Source organism: Lonchura striata, chromosome 6, assembly GCF_050655825.1.
Source record: "Lonchura striata isolate lonStrDom1 chromosome 6, ASM5065582v1, whole genome shotgun sequence".
NCBI classification, from domain to species: Eukaryota; Metazoa; Chordata; class Aves; order Passeriformes; family Estrildidae; genus Lonchura; species Lonchura striata.
In genome coordinates this window covers 28,384,136-28,411,346 of record NC_140708.1, presented here as the reverse complement: position 1 = coordinate 28,411,346, position 27,211 = coordinate 28,384,136, and the positions used below count along the sequence as shown (strand labels likewise).

General features: G+C 41.5%; 1 protein-coding gene across 3 annotated transcripts in view; it reads right to left on the bottom strand.

Moving 5' to 3' along the window:
• The window catches only part of SUFU (SUFU negative regulator of hedgehog signaling), an 83,337-nt gene that overhangs the window by 35,473 nt on the left and 20,653 nt on the right, over positions 1-27,211 (bottom strand). For all 3 annotated transcript variants that reach the window (XM_031505269.3, XM_021536340.4, XM_085582751.1), the window contains exons 3-5: positions 23,795-23,931; positions 4,297-4,439; positions 1,899-1,984 (exon numbers count right to left, since the gene is read on the bottom strand). In XM_031505269.3, the coding sequence (XP_031361129.2) occupies positions 1,899-1,984; positions 4,297-4,439; positions 23,795-23,931 (366 nt within the window). The remainder of the gene's footprint in view (positions 1-1,898; positions 1,985-4,296; positions 4,440-23,794; positions 23,932-27,211) is intronic.

The window sequence follows — 27,211 nt, the reverse complement described above, 5'->3', positions numbered from 1 at the left end:
TCCAAATAAATAAATAATAAAAGCTCTCCATGACCTAGCAGTTAATTTGCTCAGTGTCTGGCACCACCCAGACATGCACAGCAGTCAGGACTGACACAGGCTGTCATACCCTGTGCAGGCCCCCTCGCTCACACAAGACTGAGATGGGGTTTAATTTTACAGGAAACAAACTGGGACTGTGAAGTCCAGTTTGAGTAAAAGAAAGATGGGCAAGGGATGGAGTCAAGATTTATTCCTCTATTACATATCTAAGAATAGAGCAGGGTCCCAGTGGAACTGCACTTTTGGCAAGATTGGCAGTCACATTCAGTACCACAAAGAGCTTATTGCTCTGATAAATATTATCACAACAGACATTTTGGTCAGTTGGTACTTAATGGCCAAATGCTCAGATGGTTCAGGGAAATCTTTGTTATCATTAGCAATAAAAGTTGGAAGGTTCAAGGTGTTCCCCAACAAAGGTGATAGAAAACAGATTATTGTGAAGATGAAATACTCAGAGACTTCACTTTGGGTCATAGTGCAGCCAGACTGCAGAAGTCAGTCTCAGATAGTGCTTTTCATTTGAAGTAAAAACTGAAGTCTTTTGGAACTACCATAAAAAATTAATTTTTTTCATGAGATACTTTGTTATTGCAGTCAAAAGCCCCCTCCTCTGGCCTAGCTTGTGTTAGTCTCCAAAACACTTAAGAATGGGAGCAAAACAAGTTAATATTTTACAGGTTTTCAGATGCATGGATAGCCACTCGTTTTTTCACATTTCTTTGGAAGTTGTGAATTATTAACTGCAGGGGTGTGACCTGCCACAGTTCCTCACTGGGAAGAGGAGAGGCAAGAGACTTTTACCCCATTTCCACATCAACGGCTTAGCAGCTTGCAGTTTTGCCTTCAAATTATGCACATTTGAGTCTCATTTTTTCTTTGCAAAGGTGCTTATACCACAGTACAAAAGCCAAAAACCAACATGAGAATAGAGTGAGAGAGGTGCTGTATCTGTATTGACTTAGAGGAACTAAGGGAGCTGCTGGCAGTGTTTATTGTCTCAGAGACCCAGAAACAAAGCTTGCAGCTGGACAAATTCACTCTACTCTAGGGCATTTGCATGAATTATCTGCACTTGTGTCTAAAAGAGAGAAGTTCAAGTTAAAAATGTCCAGCTCTTCCAAATAATCAATCAATTCAAGGCTATTGTGACACTAGAGAGTGTACTACTGTGCCCAGAAACAAATATTCAGAACTATTTTGCTTTAAAAAGTAAGCCTTTTAAGTTACAATCACAAGGCAATAGCTTCCACTGAATTTAAAAATGTTTAAGCAAAATACCTGCAAGCCAAAAAGATTTAGCTGCACCCTGGCAGCAAACAAAACATCAACATATCATTTACCATTTAAAACCCATCCCTCCCTCAACCCAACATCATCTTTGTTATTTCTCCCATGGCAAAACAATGAACTTCACTTTAATGAACACTCCTCCTGCTGCAAACTGGTCCACCAAGAGTGGGCCAAGTGTGAGAGTGACTTTCTCACTTTCACACAGTACTTCCAGACAGTTTTGTAAGCCAGACCCTCTCCTTCCTTTCTTTGAACTAAACAGCAAGGTCACCAGTAACAGTTATCCCAGGAAGAACCAATGAGAAAACCCTGCAGGCATAAGAGGAAGGAAATTAAGCTTTCAAGACCTCATTCTCTTTCACCCTGAACATGTGGACTTCCACATGCATTAATTTGCCATCTAAGTGTCTGTGCGTGAGAACAGATTTGCAATGAATTCCCATCTCTTGCTACAGCACAGATTAAATAAGTTCCATCAACAAGTTAAAGATTGTTAATACAAATAAACAACTGAATTGCTCTCTATCAAAATGCTCCCCTATATGGGCTATGTGACCACTTACACCGGGACAGTCCGAAGCAGTTCCAGAATCCCTTGACCATTCCACTGCTGAGCTGCATGCAGTTCCTCAGTGCAAACCCCAACAATCTGTAATAAATAACAACAGACATACTAAATTTGGTGGGAACAACAAAAGAACTGTGGAGAAAATGTGCCATGTGGTACTGGATCAAACAGTGCACAATCAGAGAAGCACCATTTCTTTAATCTAACTAGATATGACAGGACAAATGGAGCCTAAGACAACAGTGGGATCCCACAAGACCTTGTTTTCTCTCTCTACACTTACCATGTGAAGTGCTCTGGTCATGTAACATTTAATCTTGTAAAGAGTGTGTGAATTTAACAACGAAGAGGGTCTGGTGACAAATCAGTCTGTTTGACTTTTCAATCAAGTCCACACAGACAGGACAGAGCATGACAGATTAGGGTCTGAGCACATGCAAACACTGTCAACTGATTGCCAGGGGCAAATGCAATACTGCACAAGCAATCTCAACCAGTCAAGGGACTTGCTTTTGTGCTCAAAAAATCCTTGACCAACTCAGTTTGCTGACTGGTTACATCTCACCCAGCACCATAAAGTAAAGCTGCTTGCACACCACATAATCCACTTGTCACTGCAGGCAACTGCAGACTTCTGCCTTCCTGTATAATGCAGGATATGTTTGCTTTTCAGGATAGGAGCTGCCACACTGAGCAATACCAGATGCCTCTATAACAGCAGCTAAGATCAGCTGCTTCAAATGAAGAAGGGGTGAAACACCCTTCAGCTGATAGCAGAAGGCAGTTTCTTCCTGCTGTATCAACCAGTGGTTTGTGCCTTTGAGCAGTGATTCACCCTGAGATGAAAAATAATTTTTGCTATTGCCTTGTATTTTCTTCCTCAGTACTTCTTAGTCTTTTCCAACAGCACTGAATTTTCTGTCAAAATCTGTTCAACTGATGTTTTATCAAAAAAGAGGAAAACTGAAAACTAAGCTCTGAAGAGCAGCAAGCAGAGTGAAGGATGTGCCTTCTGCTGTAGGCACATAACTGCCCTGATAGAGATCTACATGGAAAACTCTCATGTCAGCACGCACCCAGCTCTGCACACCCTACATCTCCTGCCCCTTGCAGAATTCACTTTGTCAGGATCCAGCCCTTGGAGATGCACTTCACCCCCACCCATCTTCCAGGCTTCCTCCATCAACAGCCTGAATCATCCCTGCTTCAGGACAACCCTGTCTGGGCCTTCACTCACTAATTACATACAAACAGCAAGACTCTAAACAGGAAATTATTTTGTGTTCATTGTTTGCTTTTTGTAATCATTCATCCTCATGGGTCAAAATAAATTCATAACAACAAGCATCAAACAAAGGGGAAAACCAAGTCAACTGTATGTGTTGTGGAAGATTAGAGGCCAAGAGCCTCAGGATGCAGCCAGCTGACTGTTCTTTGATTCAAGACAGCTGGGCACTAAAGAAGAGATGAGGACTAACACTGTATTAGCTGGAGAGTCAGCCAGGGATTATTCTGTTTAGCTTGGCTCTCTGTCTCTCCTTCCAGGTCCCACAACTCACCTTGCACTAATTAATCTCACACCCACCTTGTTTATGTTGATAAAACATAGACATTTGGGCACCTCAGAAAAGCCTTGCACAGCAGTTGTCTTGTGCAGGTTTGTGGCAACAGAACTTCCTTTTACATGTTGCAACTATAGCCAACGAGCAATGGGAGCAACTAGAAGCTTAAATTGTAAAATACAGGCACTTGCATATTCCCACAGGATGGAAGCTTTTCCACGGAGCATGAAGAAATCAGCAGTTGGCATAAACTATACCACTCTTCCACTAAGGTTATTAACCCAATATGCAATTTAAAAATATCCAAAGCAGCCCCTATCTGAGAAGCATTGCTAAGAAGGACTTTGGGAAAGCAAGCAAACCTGTTTGGCCACAGAAGCTCCCCATGCTGAACAGCAGAGTTAAATCACAAGGGATTTCTTTTAACGTTTCTTTTGCAAAGCAAACCCAAACCTTTCTTAAACAGTAGATCAATACAGGAAAACTCAGCCTCTAAAGAATCTTTGTGTCAGTACTGCAAGCTACATTTCTGCCATTAAGTACTGGTAAAACAGCTCCAAATTCTGCTCAAACTCTTCTCTTCCTGGCATTCAAGCCAGTGGATCACTTAGCAATATTACCATGGAATTTATTTTCATTTATTTTTACATTAGCTTTTTAAAGTGTTTCTCTCAACACTTTCTCTCACACTCTCAATTTTTTTTCAATGTTCATGTTTGAAACTGAAGACAGGATAATAAATATGTGCGTTACACAGGTCAACTGGCAGCAATCTGAGCTGCTCTCCATGCCCAGGAGGTGGCAGTCGGAGCCATCTTGGCTGGGCCGTACCTGTAGGAAAGTAACGACCCCAAAAGGAGTCTGCACCGGCTGCATCTGGGGGTCTTCTGTCAGCAACATGTGCTGGATTCGAGACTCACTGTTGTCCAAAGGGCTGTGCCACGACACATGGTCACCGCTGCAAAAGGTGTTCTCTGCAAGGACAAGAAACAAGAAATATTTAGTCTGTGAAGTCTGCTAGAACATTCCATCTGTTGGCAGCTGCTCCTGACTGTTGCCAGGCAGGGACCTCTGGCCTGGGCTGGGACAATCACTGGTGACTATTCACAGTGACTGCCCCTGGCCAGCTCTGCTGAGCCTCTGAACCACCTGAAACAGGAATGGAATCTCATTGAGCCATCTGAATTCAACACTGATTTCAAAATTGTCCACTCTTGAGTCCTGCAGCAAAAAAAACCACTGTCCTGCTTTGATATTAAGCCCAACACAGGAATATTAGCAAACAAAATTAGTCTGTCTCTCATGTACTATTATATATGTATATATATCATGTACTATATACTTCTTTTTTGAGAAGGCATTGAAAATCAGCAGGCCATACTGGATGCCCATTGCCACAGCAATTCACACTCTTAATTTGCCACAGAGAAGATATTCTCAAATTTGAATTAAACGCAAATACTACCATGCTATATCTAATAAAAATTCTGCTGCCCAACTTGTGATAGTGTAAGTCAAAATCACTCTCTCCTAGTTGTCTGGGTGGCTCTGGTGCAGAATTATAATTAATATGTTTCTTCTTTCCCAAACAAGGAGAAAACAAATAGGCTATAAATTTCATTCTATGTCAGAACAGACTGCATCAAAACAAGGCAGGCATTCCTTTCTTTTCCTCTTCTACTTAGAAAGACAAAACCCCAGATAATCCCATGTTCCACAGCTAGTGCATGCCAGAAGGCACACCAGAACCCATCTGTCTGATGCTGCCCCATCACAGGAAAGGCTAATGCTTGCTTTCTGAGTGAACTAGAAGTAAAACAACCAGCCATGACCACATTCACAGCAATTAAAGCACGCTCCATTTGCATGGAGTTCCCAGAGTATGTGTGGAAATGCTGCCTAGTTGACTGCCTTTATCTTGGGTCCTGTGCTTGTCCAAGCAGAGCTTTATTGTATATATAAATAAACAACCCGGAATCCACATTTTTCCCTCTGAGATAGGTATAGTGCCCCAAGGATGAACTGAGTACTGCCTGCCTGCTTCCAAAGTCAGTGGCAGTCCCAGTGCCCCTCTCCTTGACCAAGCTCATCCATGAAGGCAGTCTGGGCTGCTGTCCTTGCTGTGGTCTCTCCCAAGGCCACACTTAGAACTCAGCAGGAAAGGAGGCCTTGCCCACTGGAAGAGGATTAGGAATTCCAGTGCAGACTGGAAAACGTTAGTGGTTATTTGAGTTGCTGTCTATCGAGACTGGAGCATCTCCCATGCTACAGGAGCAGGATCTAATTCAGAGAGGTGCCCTCCCCATGGTTCTGAGCTTCACCTAACCTTCCCACATCACCTTCCAAACATATCGCAACAGGGCACCCCTTAAACATCTACAGGGCTAATAGATGAACACGGCAGCATCTGCAACAGCAAGAGAAAAACTTTTTGAATTGCCAGGAATTGCAACTCACTCCCAGTCACATTAAACAACACCACCAAAGAATTGGGTGTTTGCACACCCCATTACAATAATTGTGCATCAGGACCACCATGATGGCAAGCACAGGCTCGTGCAAGGGCAGCAAAGGCAGGAGGCTTCAAGGGAGCCCTCAGCAGCAGTTCTGAGAGCTCCCTCAGAACTGCTGTGGTTAAAAATATTTGCAGTCCTCTCCCTGATGAGGAGCTGCTGGCCCGCTCCTGGCTGTAATGTTGGGCAACTCAGTGTGTCTCCACTGGGTGTCCCCATTGGTGTGGGTTTGAGCATTTATTATATATGGTTTTTTTTCAGATTAATTTCCTGGACAGCTCATTTGATTAAGAATTAAAATAAACCATAATTACCATAAGGAACTTAGCCAGAAAAATGAGGCATGTAACAGAAGTGCTGTGATAAGTAAGGGAATGTTTTCCTTAGTTAAAATTAGGAAAGAAAGAAAACATAGTGAATGCAAGCTGCCTCAAAGAGTTTAATGTTATGTACACTAAATTACATGCTTACAGCTCTGTGACTGAAAGGACTGGTTCAAATATTACTTTACTTTTAGAGTTGAGGAAATATAAGCAGACAAATGAGAAACGATTTTTTTAGTATCAAAATCTGATTAAAGAAACAGCACTTAGAATGTTGCAAGGGATATCTTGTAATATTTTCCAAGTTAGACAAAAATGTGGCTGATTAATTTTTTTAAAATGATAAAAGCCTCTCAGTCACAGTTTTCAGGAATGAAACAAAGCCACAAAGAGCTTATTCTTGGGCCCTGTCTTCATACCACAACATTTTGCCCATCAAATGCTCACACAATTCTATGCTGATCGATCGCTGCGTTTCACTGTTGGTGCTGCTTCTCCTGGGAAAGCCCAGCCCGTTTTTAGAGCAGGTTTTCAAATGCAAATGTCTCTGCTGGAAACCCACCTGTTTATGTCCATGTGAATACTGAACACTTAGAAAATCTCCCTCTCACTTGCATACACACGAACACCACAAAATTCACACTGACTACTCAATTAAATCACACAAAAAAAAATAAATCTGCAAATAACATGAAGCCAAATTAAAACCTGTGTGAGTTCAAGGAATTTGGAATTACACCCTGAAATCCAGCTTTCCACTTGGTGCATTGTCACCCATGAAGGATGTAAGATTGGCTGTTGTACAGAGACCATTGCAGCACTGAGAACAGCCTGAATTACATGACTTGTAGCCACAAAAACTAAGAAATTACAGAAAAAAAGGGCTAGATAATCAATTTCTATTGCCTCATGGTGGAAAACAGGAAGATTATCCTCCCTTCCTACCTTTCACACTCACGTTTTCAAAACAGGACAGGGATGGGAACACCACAACTGGATAAGCCTTGTCTCCTTAGGTGACCACAGCAAAACCATCAGCCATCAGAAAAAATTCTAGGACATGACTGGGTAATTGCCAAATCCATAGAACAGGTGGCAAAGCACAGAAATGACCTAGCCATCAATAGGAGAAATTGAAAGTAAAGGACCTAAAAGAAAATATGTTAAAAAATTAAATCCAAATTATTTTAGCTTATGGATAAATCAGCAAATCCTCAGGAGTAAACTAAGGCTCTGATTTACTGCACACAAGCTGGCTGCTGCTGACTACTTCTGCCTCGTGGTAAACCTGAGGTGGCTTCACATCCCCTCCATGACAGGATGAGCTAAGGTACCCAATGTGCCCCAGGATAAATTCATATCCTTCAGCAGTTACCATGGGAGCAGAGGATGTGTTGTAAATACACAGGCTTGCTCACAGAACCCTCTGGAACTTTTGCACCCTTCCTGCTTGGAAGGGGCATTAACTAACAAGCCTTAAACCCAGCACAGCAAGGTGACTCATCCTCACAATTTTGAAACTGGTTCTTTTCCTGCAAGTTTATGTTTTAACAAAAAACACTAAATTTTCTTTCTTTCTGGTTAGGATTGCCAATTCCATGAAATCCAACTGCTTCATAGGGACGTACTGATTTCGTAAGAACTCAACAAGGAAATCATCAAAGCATTTAAATTCAAACTTACTATTTTAGTTCATAATTTATAATAGCGAATCTGAAGCCTCTCTCTAGCTCTAAAAAAATGAAAAGTCTCTAAATCTGCCATAGACCAGCTCTTGTACTATTCTATTATGCAAAAGCAGCAGTTATACCAGACCACTCTGTTAAGCCACCCATATTTTGAAGTCTTTAAAATGTCATTATCAATTTTCTTTTACAGCTCACATAAAGCAGGTGAGGTTCCTTCATGCGGCAACAGTCATAATTCAGCAGCACAATCTCTCCTAACTTTACTATCCAACTGCTCTGTAATGAGAACTGGGGAAATAACTCACAGGGAACCATTCCACTCTAGACTAGTAAATTTTCTTTGTCTAACTTTGCTTGTGTATTTTCTTGGAGTGCATTCCTCCTCCCTCCTTTAATTTGACTAAATATAGCTGATGCCTAAAGAAATAAAACCAAGTCATATTCTTGGCCTTGGGATGTTTCATAAACAGTATAATGCATGCAATCTATGCTCAAGTGGTGTTACCTAGCTCTAGAGAAAAACAGATTATTTCCCACTGTATTTTCAATTCCTTTTTTAAACCTGCCAGCTTTCCATATATGGGATCCTTCTATAAGTCCTTACTCCCTTAGTTGCCACAGGGAATTAATTGAAAAGGACAGGAAACTTAGAGAAGTACCAGGAGCTAAGAGAGAGCTCCATCCTAAAGGCAGCCCCAGGCTTCAAGTGAGTCAGGGAACATCTCCAGTGAGCTGGCTACCCTGCACCCCGAGCAGATGGTGAACACTCTTCGGGCATCTGGGAGTCCAGTATCTTCTCTGTGCATTGGCAGCTTTAGGAGAAAAACAGAGAGGTAATGCTGTTCTACCAGCAAGAAGACAGCAAGGCAACTTTAAGCCTTTCTCATCTCCATGCAGGCTCCTGTCCCCAGCCTGTCTAGCTCCAAGGCAATTCAAATTGCACCACTCTGGTTCATCCAGAGGCCAGAAACTTGTCCCTTCTGACATGGTCCTGGCATGTAATTATTGAGATAAATTTTATAAGTAGAAGAACAGATTTTCAGCCTGATCATACCTCTGTATCTCTTCTAAGACACCTCCTCCTTCCAAATGCCAACTAAAATCGGCAACAGAGGGGGCTGAGTAAGTAGCCAGATAAATCCACCTGGACAGTGTGTTACAGGTTAGAAGCTGATACAGCACAGAGTGGGAGAAGCCCTAAGTACACTAACTACATTTGCTTGGTGTTGGGAAAACAGCCACTCTAGACTCCTATTCTTCAAGAGCGTGTTTCTGTTCCTTCTGTTTCTGGGGAAAGCCAGGACATCATTACATGGTCACTTCATTTGGGGACATGTATGTGCAAGATGATGCTGAAAGAAACAGTCCTGCTTGTCCCCTGTAAAATCACTGCTACCTGGATCATGCCCTAGGAGCAGTGATGTTGCTTAGCTATGCTAGTACAATGCTTGGCAATTCTCTGCTACCTTGGTCAAAAAAAAAAAAGAAAAATCCAACAAAAAACCATCCCAGTAAATTTGCATCAGCGTGTGGCACAGGGGTTGTTGGCACACAAACAAGATGACCACATCCCTACATTATCCAGTCCCAGCAGTGTGAAAACTGGCTGCTCTAAGGGCTACAAACCTGCATTTTGACTCAGAGATCTCAGCTAAACTGCAGGCAGCGAGTCACAGATGTCAGCCTGCATAACTCAGAGAAATTGTGTATTTGAGGGCAAAGAAGGATTTTAACTCCATGACTTATGGGTGCAGGAATGTTAAAAAGGCCCCCAGTGAATTCCTGGCCAGCATGACAGTGATGCAGCCAGACATTTAAATTGAATGCAGCTTATCCAATACTTACAGAAACAACGTAATTTATTGCATTGCCATTACCCCAAGCATGGTCGGTATAATTTATTATATAAATGCATTTTCTCCAACACATTTTTAATATTCAGTCTGGCTTTGTTAAAAAAAAAGTAATCTGACAATCTGTCACAAGAAAGATTTGATGCTGCTTTCCAGTACCATTTTGCAGACCAAATTTCTAGAATTAATTGAGAGAAAACAAGGGCAAACACAGAGTCCAATGCTGAAATGTACTAGCTATATTTTTCACCAGACCTACTTAATATATTTCTAACTAGCTCAATAATAAATGTAAGTATGCATGCAAAGATGTTAGCTATAATAAATTTATACAAAAGCTAAAGATGAAAGTTGTGCCTAAGAATCTCAAAGTAATACTGTTATTGCAACTCATTATATGGATGATTTTTTTTTTTTAATAGAGTATAAAGGAAAAGACCTTATTCAGACTCATTTGCCAGCCATGGTAAACTAGGATAATTTATGCTAAATTTAGTCTCAAGCTTAGTTTCCTAACCTACAAAGAACTGCACACATGGATTGGTAAAGGCAAAAAACAATTGTGATATAAGCTGTGGGGCCCACTGCCAGGTAGTTCATAATTTTGTTTTTAAGTCAGGATAAACATGTTTTAAGAATATACAAGGAATTAGCAGAATCCAGGCTGTGATTTATTTGCATATGTTTAAAAAAATGCTTTTCCTCCCTGTTTTTCTTTTTCAGTTCAATTTTGCTGCCCCTTATCTCCTGCCTTGGAAACAGGAACAGTCCCAGCCCTGGCACTCCAAAGAGGGGAAAATTCACACAGTGCTGCTGCCTCCTGCAGACATGCAGCATAGAGAAGATCCCTTAGGAAGAATTAAATCCCAGGAATACAATTTAACAATAGCTCCACTGCAGGGACTCATATTGAGCTTTTAGAAACAAGGGGCCTAGGTAAAAGGTTCTTTAAAAAAATAACAGGGAAAAAAAACAGATTATCAGTACTGTACGGACTACTTGATCTCTGAGGTTTGAAGACAGTTTCAGAAAGCAGAGAAGTGTGATGCAGATTGTTTTTTAAAAATTGCTATGAAGGTAGAAAATACAAAAATGATTACTGCACAGCTCCAGGGTGTTAAGTCTGGAAAATTAACGACCCTCAGAAAAGAGCCCGATCAATTTATGCAAACACATAAAGACTAACTTGATCATTTAATTCTTTGAACTGAAAGCTCAATGAAGAGCCTCCCACACCTTCCCAGGGTACATCACCAGCAGGGCAAGGTGATTCGTCACTTTTCTGTGTTGTGCTTGGAGTCATCACTTCTATTGACAGTGGGATGATACAAGATGTGTCTTACTGTATTGCAGCTCACACTGATGGAGTTACAAATACTGCTTTTCTTAGTAGATCCCAGGCACGCTGATGTCTTCTGCCTCATTGCAGAGTGCAGCATTATAGGAAAAAAAATGCTATTGTATAACAAACAATTTGGGTCTGAGCCTCTTATACCCTTTCTGTTTACCAAGCCATTTCTTTTCATCCTTTACAGATCTGCATATCTGGCTTGCTCCTTCTTCCTGCCCCATGCTACTTGTGTACATAATTTCCATGACTGCAAAACTCTGGGAATTTCTCAGCAGGCTCCCAGGAAGTGACTCCAGTCCCCAGGGCACACTCCCACCCTCTGGAAGTGGTGGGCCCCCTGTCCTCTCCCTGACTCTGTATAGCCTGCTCCACCAGCCACATCCTCCCACAATTTCTATCCTCCCCACAACTTCATTCAGTTCCTCCACTTTGATCCTCTCAGGCTTCTGCAGCCATTGCAATCAGCAGAACCAGGAGCTGGCACATTCATCATGTTTGGTGTCCCCTTTGTGTAAGCACTGTCCAGAGCAGGTTGTATCTCTCACCTTGCTTTTGCAACAACACAGTTCTCACCCATCTGCAGATTTATCTGCATGGCTCCCTTCTCCAGAAAGAGGAAGCTGGAAGAAAGCATGGCAGCATGAAAGGACTTAGCTGGCATAGTTGAGTATAGCAGAAAAAGAAAATGGACACAGATGTGAGTTGCTCCTTCTCAGTCCCACAGAAGTTTGCTACTCCAAGCTCTTGCTCCTCCACACCCCATCACTCAGACCCATCACCATGGTGTACTGCAGGGTTCGGGTGCTTTCACTTCCCCCAGTCTTCCTTTTACTTTCTCCATCCTCCTGTTCCAGCAACCAAAGGGAGCAGGAGTGATGTGCTTGCTGAATTCTGAGCTTCAGGTCAGGCAAGAAATCCTTCCACCTCTGCCCAGTTGCACTGCTACCAGCTTTCTGCATCCTTCACCTGAAGGAGACGCATTTTGCAGCTCCCCTTTAAATGATGGTAGTTACATCAACAGTTTCAAAAAGTGAATAGCCTCAGGATGGGGTGGAGGCCCAGGAGCCAGAAAGGATGTTATACAGCAGGATCTCCTGTCAGATAAGGAATCGGCTCAAAACAGGTATTTAATGACAGTTTATTTACAGATTATGTGGCCCCACATGAGCAGTCTGAAGAGATACTTAACTGTCATTTAAAAACTTTATCTTCTGTTCTGATATAGGAAAGCCAGAATGTTTTACAGTTACCTACATGCTTCCCAGCCAGGTGCAACTAAAAGACTGGTGCCCACAGCATTTGGCAACCTGTAAATGTGCTCAGTGAAGGAATAAAATTGCAGCAAGTGAGAAAAACTTTCTTCCTTGTTGTTAGACCTCCTACATACTTGCACACATGCAGGCCACTGAGAAGGGAGGATACTTAGATACCATGAGCACCATAAAGCCTATACAGTCACTTGTGATCTTCCCCTAGATATGCATCTATAAGACATTTCTGTTGAAGAGCTTTCAAAAAGCTTGAAGAAGCAAAGGCAGTATATGCCTCTGAAGAACCCAAAGAACATACAAGCAGCTTCCTTGAATAGCTTTCACAACACAGACATCTGACAGAGAGACTGTTAGACTGCACCAGGGTATCTCTTACCGCAAAAATTATTTAAGAAACAGCAAGAAAGGAGAGATGGTCTATGAGAAACATCCACAAAGTTATCACATCATAGTCCTTTCAGAAAAAGGTTCTAATTGATCAGGCATTAGTTCTGGGACTTGCAATGGACAAGAGGGCAGAGGTCTTCAAGAGAGCACTGTGTCATTTTTCTCAGTGGTTGATTATTTTCCCTTAAATTTTCAGGAATTTAAAGCTTGCACAGGCCAAACATTTGTTTTACTTTGGCAAAGCAGGAGGCCAAAGGGCAGGAAACAGAAAAACTGCATTCACACATACTTGCATAAAATAGTTACCATTGAGCTCTACCAACCCATTACAGTACTGCAAGAAAAACACACTTATTCTATTCCAAGAGTTGTATTTATGGCTCAAATGCAAAATGGACAGCCTGTTTATGGAGCATCATTTGAAACACCATCTCAAGTGTTCTGAGAAGACTCCTTTAAGCCTCTAATTTTAAAACAAAAAGCACAAGAGTCTGCTTCCCTCAGGTTCTGGGCTGCCCACAACCTCTGAATATACTCTCCCAGTTTCTCTTTCCCACCAAGAACAAAACACTTCCCCTGCTGTGCCCATTTGCTGCCTCCTGGCTGAGCGGGCTGCTGCAAAGGATCTTTGGCTCTGAGGCTGTCAGAAGACTGTCTGTAATGAGCTCTGCACACTGCCACTCTCACAGGCGGAGTGGGTTAGTCAGAAAGCACAGTTTGAGCACCACTTGCTGCACAGATCTTCAATAGAATGTGTAAGAGGGTGGATATGTAACAGTGAACCCAACTTCCAGCTCTGCAGTTTCATCTGCAGTTACTCTACTCTGCAGTTTCATCTAACACGGGCTTGGCAGCTGTCAAGGGAAAACACAGTCCTTTTCAGAAGGCTACTCAGTACGTGTAACCTTCAAACTCTCTTCTGTGCATCCCAAACAATTGCACACAGGCAGTGAGAGAGGATGCTCTTGCAACTGCAGAACAATCCCACTGTGTTGTTGCTTTCAGCTCTTCCATAGGAGGAGGCAATACTGTTCTCTGCAGAAGCTTTTAACTGCTAAAGCAGTTCTTCCGTTTCCCAGGAAAGGCCGGGTGGGACAAAGACCTTATATGAGAGGCCAAAGGACCTCACACCAGCAGGAGGGGGAGTTTTCTGCCTTCCCTGGCTGTTTCCTTTGTCCTGCATTCCTCCTTCAGTACAGGGGACAGAGCCTTTGTCCAAGGCAGAGCTCACCATTGCAGCTTCTCCGCTGCTTTCTTTATTCCAGCATTAAGGATATTCTTCCTCACAGAGTTTGCTGGTCTCTTAACATGTGGGCTCCTCCTCACTCTTCTACAGTGGGGAGGCTCTGGGCAGGATGGAAGAAAAGGCTTCCTGCAGAGAGTTCAGCTCCTCTCCACTTTGGGCAGAAAACATCAGCCAGCTCAGTCGTGATCTTGAACTGCAGCCACTCTGGATAAACACCTGCTCGGGGCCAGCATCCAGGCGTCCCTGGGCGTGGGGCCTGCTGGCTGTCCCTCTGCCACTTGGGCTGCTGCAGCAGCCCTGCACAGAGATGTGTCACACAGCTTCCCCCAGGTCTCTGTGCCAGCTTCTTCCCTCCCTCTCTCAAAAGCAGCCCACCTGCAATATGTAAGCTAAAATAACTTGTGCGTTTCTATGTATAGCCATATATCAAAGTTTCAAGTCTTGGTGCTGTGTCCATCCCTGACCCTTTGGGAGCATCAGGGCACAAGGACTGATGTAAAACACAGAGAGAAGACAAATTCCCCCTTTATTTTTTCTTTTTTTTTTAAATAAACCAACTGAATGAACTGTACTGAACAGCTGAAAAACAACAAGCCAAGTTCAGTTCCCAGGCAGGAACAGGACATGAGTTGACAGAATTAAAAGGGACAGCATCAGTTGAAATCTCGCCAACTCAAACTGGGCCTAAACCTACTTTATCTAAATTGCAGTAGCAGCTACTCTTAAACAAGCCTTCTCTTTCAGGCAGCACTGAGATCCCTCACTTACTGCCTGGAAATACTATGTAATCAGTAAAGCAGTCTAGGGGAAGACAGCTTTCCTTCTACTTCAACAAAGTCTTTTATAAGCAACAAAGGCTTTCTGTGCCTTTGCTCCTGGCAAAGTCTCTCCGTGCCTGAGTGTGAACCTATCCTTTGGGGCTGGAGAAGGTCAGAGACCTGTTCCCAGCCAAGAACTAGAAGTTAGAGGGACAACAGTGGCTTCTACAGCAAGACACAGGAAATAACCATGAATCCAGACAAACTGCAGAAGAAAAAAGCCCAAACTGTGGAAGATAAGGGAAGTAGAGAAGAAAACACTTTAATTTATATTATATAACTAGATTAATGACAACATAAGACATAGACTTTTCATCCTCCAAGTAAAATGAGAGCACAAGTGTCCTTGGAAACTCCTGGGGTTCCAGTCATGCTTTCCTACTGCTGCACTTCTGACTGGGAGGAGCCTCATGCCCAGCCCTGCTTCAGAGCACCCGTGCTAATGAAGCAAAATGTAATGTCACTTAGCAGTGGTGCTGGTCCCTTCCTCTCATTTTCCTGATAAATCATCCTGCACTTCTCAGACCTGGCCAAGGGGCTGCAGGGGATTTTCTATACTGCAGCTCAATTAAATGTATAGGGAAGAGATTCTCTAGTGCTGCCCAAAGTCCCAGCAAGTCACAAAGAAAGGCCAGAAAGATGCTACTCACTATAACCGTAACTATCAGCAAAAATAATGGCCAGCTTATCCCATCAGTGGCTGACAAAGTGACAGTGCTCCAAGGCAGAAGGTAGGGCTGAGTCTGGCACTGGAGTGTCTCCAGTATTGCAAAGGGGCAACACCCTTCCTGCTGGAAACAGGAACAGAAGCAAAGTCAATGTAATCACACAAAATCTAAGGCCATGCAACTCCATTTGTACTGCCAGGAAGAACAGGCACACCACACATGTGGTGGCATTTGCAGCTGTGTCCCTGCTCTATGCCCACTCCCAGTTTAACACCCATACCTGAAACCACTGATCAAGAGAAGATTCACAGAGAGGAAGAGGAAGGACATACCACCAGCTGTGTGCTAGTTCACAGCCAGGGAAACCTCAGCCATGGCCAAGGCCACTGCAAAGCTGCTGTCCAAGGACTGGCAAGCCAGTGCCTCTGCAGCCACCCACAAAAAAGGGCTGGGTCTATCCCTGCCTCATAAGTGAGGATAAAAGCATCAGGCACTGGAGGTCCCAAAAATTACAGTCACACAAACTGACATCATATTAAGCTTTGCAAGCCTGCAGAGGGGACCTACATTAATTTAACTAAGGGAACCCAGATTTACAGCGGGGAGTAAAAAGGGCCAGGTCTATCTGCAGCCAGCACTTTGCTGCAATACTTTTCAAGACAATTTACAAGAGTTACATCTGGCAATTCTGTTGCCAACAACTTCAGTGCTGCCATCCAGCTCCAGAGGAAGCCAGCTACAGGTTAGGGACCAAAGCATGAGCTCAACAGCTGCCTGTCGTGCCTAGCTCATCAGCCAACCACTCTGCACACCAGCAACTGATTTGTTTTGTCAGCCAGCACATCATTTGGTACCACTCACAGCACGTATGTCCCAGCTGGAAGCTAGGGGATGTGACAAGGCTGGCTTAGGAGATGGGGGGAGGGATGGGAAGTACTGGGGAGGTGAGCTAAAAAGCAGCAGTATGGGGAGAAGGGGATTTATTGCAGCAGTGCAGGACACAGTGCACAAAATGCAAAAGGCCAGGCTCAATCTGAGCTGCTGCTCACAGAACAGCTTGTTGTATGGGAAACATCTAAGAGGAATCAGGCTAAAACCCAACCAATTTCTCATGGACCGCTGAATAACTATCAGATGATGAGAGCTTTTGGCCATGACAAACTTGGGTTAAATTGGAACCAGTGACTTAATGTTTCCATACCCCTTTGCAGAATAAAGGCACGCAGCCCCTGCACACTTGGTTTAGTGTCCTATTCACCTACAGCAATTTACTGTGCTACAATTTCAGCATTCATGCATCAGAGTTCACTGCAGAACAGGTTCTGTTGAATTGAAATTGATGTTGATTTATACTTCTTTGCAGAGCTAAAAAATACAGTTAACCTCCATACAATTTTAATCTAAAATCCTGGAATACTAGAGAGGAGACAGGCCAGCTCTACACTGGAAACGGGTCAATATTATAAACAGATGATAGGAAAAAAAAAATATATTTTCCAGAGTCATAGCAACCAGAAGAGAATAATAAATCGGCCTGGGGTTGGACGAAAAAGATAAGGGTACAGTCAGGGAAAAATGTGTATGAATTACTGGCAGATCTCATTTGGCTTTAGTCATCCTCCTGGGAAGAAATAAACAGCTTTACAAACAAGCCAGAGAAGCTTCATTTGTATTCAAGGAAGCAAGTAGTTTGTTTTAGGTTAGAGTTGGGTTGCTTGTTTTGTTTTTTTTCCTTTTTACACACAGAAATTGGCCTGTGTCAAGAATGTTTGAAAACACATTGGCAAGCAAAGAGTCACTGAGGCTACTACTCTGAAGCTTTCTGGACTGGAATTGGTTCTGTCCAATCCACTTTTCAGCAGTAGTAAGTTTTCTAAGGAATAATTCATAGAAGTTGCTTCTGAAGTATTCAGCTGAAATTTACATTAAACTGCCACAGAAAAATTGCACCTTGCATCCTTACTTTCTTTGCCTGCATATTTTGTTATTACTGTTTTGCAGTACCCAGGATGCAAACAGCTTCCTACTACTGACTAGTCAGAATTCAAATATTAAAATTCAACTTTTCTATTAGTTGAGACATCAAACTCATATTTAAATATCTTTCAGTGCACTAGTCACCAGGAGACTATAAGAAAGATAAATTATGTATTTATGGAATTAAAAATATATATATTTACAAGACCTGAAAGAATACTTAGTCATTCAAGACATACTTATAATAATAAATGAGACTAAGAAGGCTCCTACTCTGCCCTTGCCTAAAGGAAGGATAAACTCTGTCTGACAAATATCCATGAAGAACAGTTTGACTTGTTCTCAAAGATACGCAGCAATAGCGAATCTGCCACTATGCAAATGTGTCACTGCACTTGCCATTCGGAAGTTCTCCTAATGACAAACCCTAAGCCTATTTTACAGAAATTTTAGTAGTTAAATTACAGAATTTTTAGTCTCTCCTATCCCTAGTAGGCACATGAAAAATGTATTTATTACTTTATTCCTTACAGCAACCTCTTGCATATTTGAAGACTATTCTCACATCTTCCATTTTCTCCTCCCTAGACTAAACAAATGTAACATTTGATCATTCTTTCACAGGCCATATTTTCTGGACCTCTGGATCATTCTTACTGCTCTCCTCCAGTCTCCCTCCAGCTGGTATACATCTGACTTGAAGCTTTTTGCCCAAACGAAATACAACGTTGTCCCTCTCCCTTGCAGTGTAGGACCCAATCATACGCAAAACACAGAACACTTCTATTTATACATCAGAGTAATTTCACTTCTATCTCTCAGCATGAAGAGTGTGTTGATTTAGGTATAGCTCATTGGTAATAGTAACTCCAAATAGTTTTCTTCTCCTTTCAGAACTACTGCTTTCCCCCAGTTCATTGCACTGGATTATTCCTGTGTCAGGAGAAGACCTTGCATCCTTTGTGCCTCCCTGCCCTTACTGCACACCAGTACTTCCCAGCTCTACCCATCTTTTGTGGTTGATGCCTACACACTGACAATTACCCAGAGTCGAAATATCCAACAAGTATTGCAGCACTCTTCACCTTTTACCAAGATCTCATTTCCTCAGCTCATTCATGCACTTGTTGAAACAATGTAAAAAATCTCAGTAGTATCAAGGCAACCAACATTCACTACTTCCTATGGTACCTGTAACTTAACTTTCTTCTGGTTTATTATTGATAAATCCATGCTGGAACATCCATCATCCATTATTCTGTGGATGCCTTCTGGATGGTTTGTTTCTCTTAGCAGTTTCTTAAGACCTGAAATTTGATTGACCAATTAGAAACTTTTTGTTTGTTTGTTTTTCTCATTTTGGGAGTTTGTTTTGGTTTTGATACAGGTTTTTTTATGGGATGTGGAGAATAGCATTTGCCAGTTTTCCAGTCTCCTGTGGTGCTACCTGTCTCCCCTAAACCAGCAGGGGCTCAGCCTACTCATGCTGATATGTTCTAGCGTAAATGTCATCAAGCTCAGCCAACCTGCAAACTTCTAATTCATGGACATCCTCTTAATACTTCAGACTCATTTCCCACTACAACTTGTGCATTGTGGAGAATATAATCATGACATATGCCACATCATTATCTTTAGGCTCTGTGCATGATGAGTTTTCATGACAGTTTCTCCAAACGTGTACCTGACAGGTGCAGCTGTTTTCTTTCAGGCTAAAAACATGGAAGCAGCAAGAGCTCATATACATGTGTACTTGTTGCCATGCTACATCAATATATCGCCTTCACGACATATCAGACAGACCCTTGAAAACAACATAAATTTAGCCTAGAGAGAAAAAAGGTGCAGATTTTAATTTCAAGAAAACACAAACCATAGTCCCTCTGTAGTGATCAAGGGTCTTAATACTGTAGTACATAAAGAGTTAACAATTGTAGTAAGCTCTGGATAAGCTTTCTGTAGGAAGAGCATTTCTTCCTTTTCATTTCATTTGAAGTATAAATTTGTTCTACCATGAGATATTTGCAGTACACCCATGAACCGTGACAAGCTAAGGTCACGGAATTGTGTTAAGTTTCATTTTCAAGGTTTGAAGGTTTGGGGATTTTTAAAAACTAACAGAGTTGGAATTTGTGGTCATGGTCAAACAGTGATAAAATTAAGAACAGATAAAGCCACAAATAAAACTTTTTGAGACTTGAAAGCTTGGTGTTGCTGAAGGAGGGTAAGTACTGCCCTTTAATCAAAAGCACCAAGCGCTTGTTACAGTGAACAGAGGAGCCAAGGCTGAAAGAGGTCTGAAATTCAATGCAGAAGATTGCTTTTCTAAAGCACTGCCACAGTGCAGGAGAGAGAGAGAGAGAGAAACAAAGGAATGTAACATTCATTTGCCTAGAAGCGTTTGTTAGAAAAATACATCACTTGCAATGAGACATGCTTTGCAATTGCAATACACAGGAATAATATTTAGGACAGCGGTAGCTGCTAGGTGAATGTTTAACTCAGTCATCACCACCTGAAAATGCTCAGGCTCAGCATGAGTATGACTACACCTTACTCTCCCCCAGCTTGAGCTGGACTCAGCAGCACACCTCTATGATAACTAAAAAGTTGGCTTTTATCAAGAGATAAGAATTTAGCTCTTAGTACAGCTTTCAGAGTAAACAATTTTCTGACATGTGAAAGTGCTTGGAGCCCATCCAAAATGTTTCTGCCGATTTTATTCTTTTTCTTGCTTCTTGTTCAGGGTGGATTAATAAGATTTACTTCAGTTGTTCCCGTTCATGAAATGTTTTTAAGGCTACTTTGGTGTATTAAAGAGACACCATAGACTTTTTTTAAAAAACAATTTAAGAGAACAGTATTAAAGTACATATGCCAGAGTTAAACAACACTTACCAGAGTTTCATTTGACAAATGCTCTAAGCATTACAGTCAGAAAGAACTTGAGCAACAAGAAACCTTTCATCACGTAAAACAATGCTGTCATGCCACAGCCTGCTCCATGCCCAATGGGCTTCAGAAGAACCAACCCTTCAAATACTTCAGAGTTTTAAAGTTTCAACATCTGAATAGAGAAGTCCTGTAAAAAAACAAGTAAAAACAATGGCAGAAGCTCACTTGGCTCTGCAGAGTGGGAATGTCAAACTGGGGATACTCTACCAGACAGAAAAGAAAGTAACACTACTGAGGACCCACTGCTGAGGGTGCCTGATTACCCAAGAGTGACATAAGGGAGAACTGCTTTGGACGCTACCATCCTGAGACAAGACAGCTCAAGGGAGTACAACAAAATAAAGCAGGACATGTCAGATGTGGCAGAAGTATTGGAGACTCTGAAGAGCAATTGAACGAGAGATCTTTGACCAAATTAGAAAATTACTGCATCTAGCTGTGGTCAACTGGCATTGCCCTGAAAGATCAAAAAGAAACATGATAAAATAGGCCCCATTACAAGTCTTGCTTTTAAATCTTGTCAAAATTAATGTGATGTTTATTATTAACTAGATAATTTTAACCTGAGAAAATTGTTTTCTAAAAGAGACATGTGATAATGAAATTTATACTGAAATAAAAACTAGAGCTTTTTCACTTGTTGCAACAGCATACATATTTGTTTTATACAAGGCAAGGAATGGTTGGTAACAGTCAGTGACAACACACAGCTGCTTGCTGAAGAGCATAAAGCAGTATGGAAAAATTGCCCAAAATCCAACACTTCTGTAATAATTTAAGTGGCCTTTGCAGGTCTCCTGTCCAGCCTCCCTGCTTGAAGTGGAGCCATCCCCAATCCTAGATCAGGACCAACTTAGCTTTGTTGAGCTAAGTCCTGAACCTTTCCAGCATTAGAGTTCCAGCACCTCTCTTATAAACCATTCCCTGTCCTTTAGTGCTCTCCTTGTGAGCAAGTTTTCCTTGAAGCTTTTCCAGGGCCTCCCATACTGCAATTCAGAGCTGTAGCCCTTTGATGTACTATCTAGGGCTTGACCCCACAATCTTGTAACTACCCTCCCTACAGCTGTAGGCTCCAATTAGATCACCCTGCACATTCTCTTCCCAGGCTAAACTGGCCCTGCTCCCTTCAGCTCTCCTCATGGCTCACATGCCCAAGAATCCTGACTACCTTGAACACTCTCCAGTTTTTCAGTATCTCTTAACCCAAAACAGGACACAATACTTTAAGCATGGCCTTCCCAGTGCCATGCCAAAGAGGTTATAACTTCCTTTATCTACTGCTCATGCTTTTCCTAAGATAACCCAGCATGTGGTTTGCCCATTGTATGAGAAGCATGGTATTGGCTCACACCCAATTACATAGTCAAAGAAAGAAGTCAATTTATGATTCATACACTATTGTTTTTCATAAGGCAAATTGAAAATTAAACACTCAGAAGCTAGAATCCATCAGCATAAGTTTCAGTGTACCTTTAAAGAGTCATGGTGGATATAAAGTATAAACCAGCAAGCAAGCAGAAGTTAATACTGGAGGGTGGTTCATGCCAGACTGATAAGCATGGGCACAACCACTCTTTTCATTCCAAGAACAATTCTTTGGCTTTGAGGTCAAAAAGACGGGACTGCATTATTGCAGGAACCAAACAAGAGAGGTCTCTGCCCTGACTGCCAGCTTAGTCACTAAGAAGTTTTCTCTTAAGTACCCTCCCAAATCCCATTTCACTCCACAGACCTCCTCTCACCCATGAAAAGACAGTAACCAACAAGCAACTGCTATGAAAACTAGCCTGGGCTAGGAAATTTTAAATGATCCAAATGGGATATAGGACATTTAGTATAAGTTTACACATAACACATATATTACTTTGAGAGGGAGACTTTAGACTCAGATGTTTTCTTTAGACCCTGCAATCATTGCATAGAAAATATGAGTATGAATTCAACACTGCATGGTTAGTACCAAAAAGCTGCTCTGCAACACAGTTTAGGCAGGATGGGAATCTCCAACAATGTAAAAAAAATAATGACAGTCTCATAATTTAGATGCTTAAGAGTTACAAAAATCAAGATAGAAAGGTGAGACAAATTTTGGATGGCAACTGGGGAAGACAGCTACACAGCAAAGGTTACAAAATGACAAGCAATAATCTGGGCTGGCACTGAACTATGTCCACCAATATTCAGAAAAATACCCACAAGACTGGCACTTCCTCAGATTTGTTATAGAGGTTAGCAGAGCGATCCTGTTCTTACCCAGACCTTTTCTCTTTGAGAGTCAGCCAGCTGACTGAAAACCATCAGCAGAATCAGAAGTCACTGAGCAATTAATGAACTAGTTCAGCAGGTACCAAATGCTACAAATTCAATAACCACTGACTTAGAAAGTACTTTATCTGTAAAGGACCTCAAATTAGATTAAACATGTTCTTTAAATATTTTCATTCAGATCTTCTGATGCTGTAAAGTGCCATTCAAGTACATTAGCCATCAGCCATTCTACAGGTTTTCATGTGCTAATACTAAAAGTAACATTCAATCTACTGATATAAATGAAACTATAAAAGAACAGCGCAAGAGGATGATTTGTAGGCACCCTGGTTTCCAGTTTTCTGGCCATTCTCCACCTGCTATACCTGACTCACAATTGTTAATTCCTTGGCCCTCCCAGCTTTAGCATTCCTTACTTACAATTGTCACATCTCAACAACTCCATGCTCACATGCATTGCTACTGCTTAGCTGCAGGACCACTTTAAGGGATTTGCCTGTGATGGAGCTGCAGTGTTTTTGGAAGTTCTGCTGAGAAGTGAGACCTTATCAGATAGCCGTTTTTCAATCATTCGGGATAAGAACATGTGTTTTTCTTGCTGAGAGAAGATACTGGATGTGGCACTCAGTGCCATGGTTTAGTTAATAAGGAGGTGTGAGGTCACAGGTTGGACTTGATCTCAAAGGTATTTTCCAACCTCATTCTGTGATTTTGCGATTCTGTGAACCCAACTCTGCAGGAAAGAGTCACTGGGCAGACTTCCTATAGTTACTGACTGCTGTGTAACTTCAGCTTTTCAATACTCAGAATTTGCAGTATCCTGAACAACAATTGGTTTTGTTCCTGCAGGCTGGGCTGGAAGAAGGAACATGCTCGATGGGGTTTCAACACAAAGACAATTCCCAAAAGCTGACTGAGTGTTGATGAGACAAGTGTCACACCCTGTAACAGATGTGGCCCTTCAGAACCAGAGCAGGAGAAAGCAAGGCTGTGTATCAAGCCCTGTGGTACCTGACTGGAAGACGTATCTGGCCAAGCCTTGCATCAGCTCTGCTGGCCAGGTGGGTGGTGCTGACTCCCCTGTCTCTCTCTTCAGTCGGAATGTCAGCTCAAACCCAAAACCACTCGGTCCATCTGTTCCTGTAAACCTGGAGGGAAATGAAAAATAAAAAGTCATTATACACTTCTTGTAACCAGAGCAGGATTTAAGATTAGGATCATAGAAAAAGGAAGAGCATTCTCCTCATAGAACCAGCCATCCAGGGAGTGGAATCTGGATGTGCAGTGAATCCTGTGTTCTGTAACCACACGTGCAGGTCTACCTGACTGATACATGACAGTGACAGCCCCACAAATGCAAAGTTGTACCTTGGACAACTAGTATCCCTATGGTGTTTTATTAGTTTCACATATCAGTCAGTTAGTAAAGGAAAAAATAAACAGTTGTAAAAGGGAGAAACAAAAATACCTCAAAGTGAATAATTTTCAAGAACTGATTCCAGCAAGAAGCATAAACCAGAACTGAAACACATTATGAACGGGTCAGTTTTAAGAAAGATCAAAGTTAACAAAAAGCCTTCAAGCTGATGTTTCACAGTAAAATTTTTTGGAAAGGAAGATGGCTCCATATTGAATTTCGTCCTTTCAAGGCATGTTCTGAAACAACACAGCTTTACTTCTAATATGTGACAAGCCAGAATTCAGTTGGCTTTTTTTTTTTTTAATCTCTTGGACCTCTGCTTCCCAAAAATAACTGTTTAAAGAAGACCACACATGCTTTACACTGATCCATATAAAAATTACTGAGTAACAGAAGCGTTTAGGTGAGTATCCATCAAATCTAAAGCAACACTTGTACTAAGGAGAACATTGGTGGTCAGCAACACACCAGTAGTCATAAAGCAGAAAAGCTGACAGGCAACATTACTTAAATTGATTTGTTCATATGCTAGTGTAACTCTTAAACTGAGATCTACTAAATAAAAAAAAGGTAAGGAAACTAGCATTAAGCTACTTCCCTTATAAGATTTTTTTAAAAAACCTCAAAGATTCAAGATGTATCTTCCAAAGAACTCAGAAAATGCAGCAGAATACAATGCTTATATTCTTAAATTAACATTTAAAACTTAGAAGAATTTTATTTGCATCTAAGAGATTTGTATTTAAAGATTAGACTTACAATGTTTTTGAATAGTTAATGGTCACAAGTTGGTGAAAATACAGGGAAAATTAAAAAACATGTAATTCATCTGCACTGTGCAGCTGTTCTGAGGTAACAGTCAATAAAGTGAAAGTCTTTGATCTGTTTAATTTTAGCTTGGTAATCTAGTTTTGAGGAAATTGTGACATATGTGGCTTTGAATACTTGTGATTACTTTGGAAATATTTTATGCTTAATTTAGACAAGTCTTTCCTAGAAAGAAATATTAATATTTAGAATATAATTAGCATAGTAATTTTGTTAGTATTTTTGCCAAAGTTTTTGCTTTTATTCTTAATAAAAGTCTTGTATTTGAAGGTAAGTTCAATGTAGTTTAAACGACGCCATGGAATTTCTCTCATTGAACAATGGACCATAATCCAGGATCAGAGCTCCTGGATGAGGTTTGGGGGATTACCTGGGAATGGAGGCAGACATGAGCTTCAGGAGCTACACAGACCTTCACATATGCTTCTAACCTTTGGCATAGGAAAATCACAGAGAAGTATCCAATAGCCAAATTATGCAGCTTGGCTTTTCTTACAGATATCCTTTTTACTACAGGTGCTCACACTGGCCCCAGCTTCAAAATTTTTGATAAGAGTGCATCAGTCTGCTAGTGGAGAGGCAAGTAGCATGGGAAATTATTTTTCCAGTTAGAAACCCAAGATCTCCAGATACATGTGCCAATGGAAGACAGAACAAATGTCTTATCATCTCTCACAAGGACACAGATACTCCTCTCTATTCCATGTGGAAACACTGGATCCTCATGGCAGTCTCCTCCTTTTGCCGTACATCTCAACTGCTTATCTTATGAAGATGACAAGCTGGACAAAAAGTCCACCACAACTTGCAGGCTTGCAGATTTTCAAACTTGTGCTTTTTCCTGTAAGTCCCAAATTTTCCCCAAACTTCCAGAAAATTTCTAGAAAATCAATCACCTTTATTTAGCCACAGTCAATGAATAAGCTAAAAACCCTAAGAATACTTCCAGAAGAGAAAAACAAAACAAGCCTCATTTCCACAAGAAAACTGGGTGGAAGGGTAACAATACACAGATGGAAGAAATCTTGGTAAAGCACATGGAAGCCATGAACTCTTTCATGGACCTCCTCACTTTCTCTGCTACTTGTACCTGCACCCACTTGCTCCCTTTCCAGTGGAAAGCATTCCCAGCAGGTCAGCCTGACACAACTCCTGTGCCAGCTGCAGAGGCAACACAATTTGATTACAGCCTTTGATCTTTAGAAACTATATTCTGGCACTATTTGGGGCTGATTTCTCTGAGAGCTAGGGAAGTGAGGAAGGAGATGATAAACCTATGGTGTAGGTTTTTCTGGTCATGGTTAGGTTGGGTGTTTTTGTTAGTTTTTTTTTGTTTGTTTGTTTGTGTGGTTTTATTTGCTTTTGGGTTTTAGTGTTTTTTGGGGTTTTTTGTTTTTTTTTTTTTGTTTTTTTTTTTGAGGGGGAGGGTGGTAGTAGTTTAAATTAGAAGGTAACCAATTCAAAATACAGCCAATTTAGAACAAGGACTTTGGAGCAGAGTTCAACATCTCGGTGCTGAAGTGCTTTACAGGTAATTTCTTCAAATTTTTGCAGTACAGCAGTCCAAAAGCACCTCAGCTTTACAGTAATATGATGATCTGACATGGAACGTGTGCAGGAAGGAAGCCTCAGAATTAGTACTTTGTATCCCTGCATGGCCCTGGCTACACAAAGTGAAAGCTGCAGTACAACATAAAATTTCTGTACTAACAGATCTGAATATTTCACATAGTTTATTTTATACCTTGGTTCTGGTGGACTCTTGAGTTTTGAGTGGAAGCTTATTCTAAACACAAAGTGGAGGGGGGAGGGTAGGGGGAAACCCCTATTCTGTCCCAAAACTAAAGATGCTAAGTATAAAGAGTCTGCATGGACTATATTGTGCCCACCACTGCTTTGCTCCCTCCAACACAAGGGCACATCACCTTTTTAGCCAAACCAACTGCAAAGCGACTGGGTAAGTTTTCAGAAAAATAAACACAAATGGAGAAATTCTTGGCTTGCTGCATGCTCGCTGGCACACATCAGATAGTTTTATATTATGACTACAGCAGTAATAGAAGGCTCTGGTATCTGCCAAGTCAAATCCAACCCCATATTTAATATTAAAACCTTATTTTGTCAAAAGAACAAAAATAAACCTTTCAAAAGCCAAGGCCATACATTACATGCCATTCTTA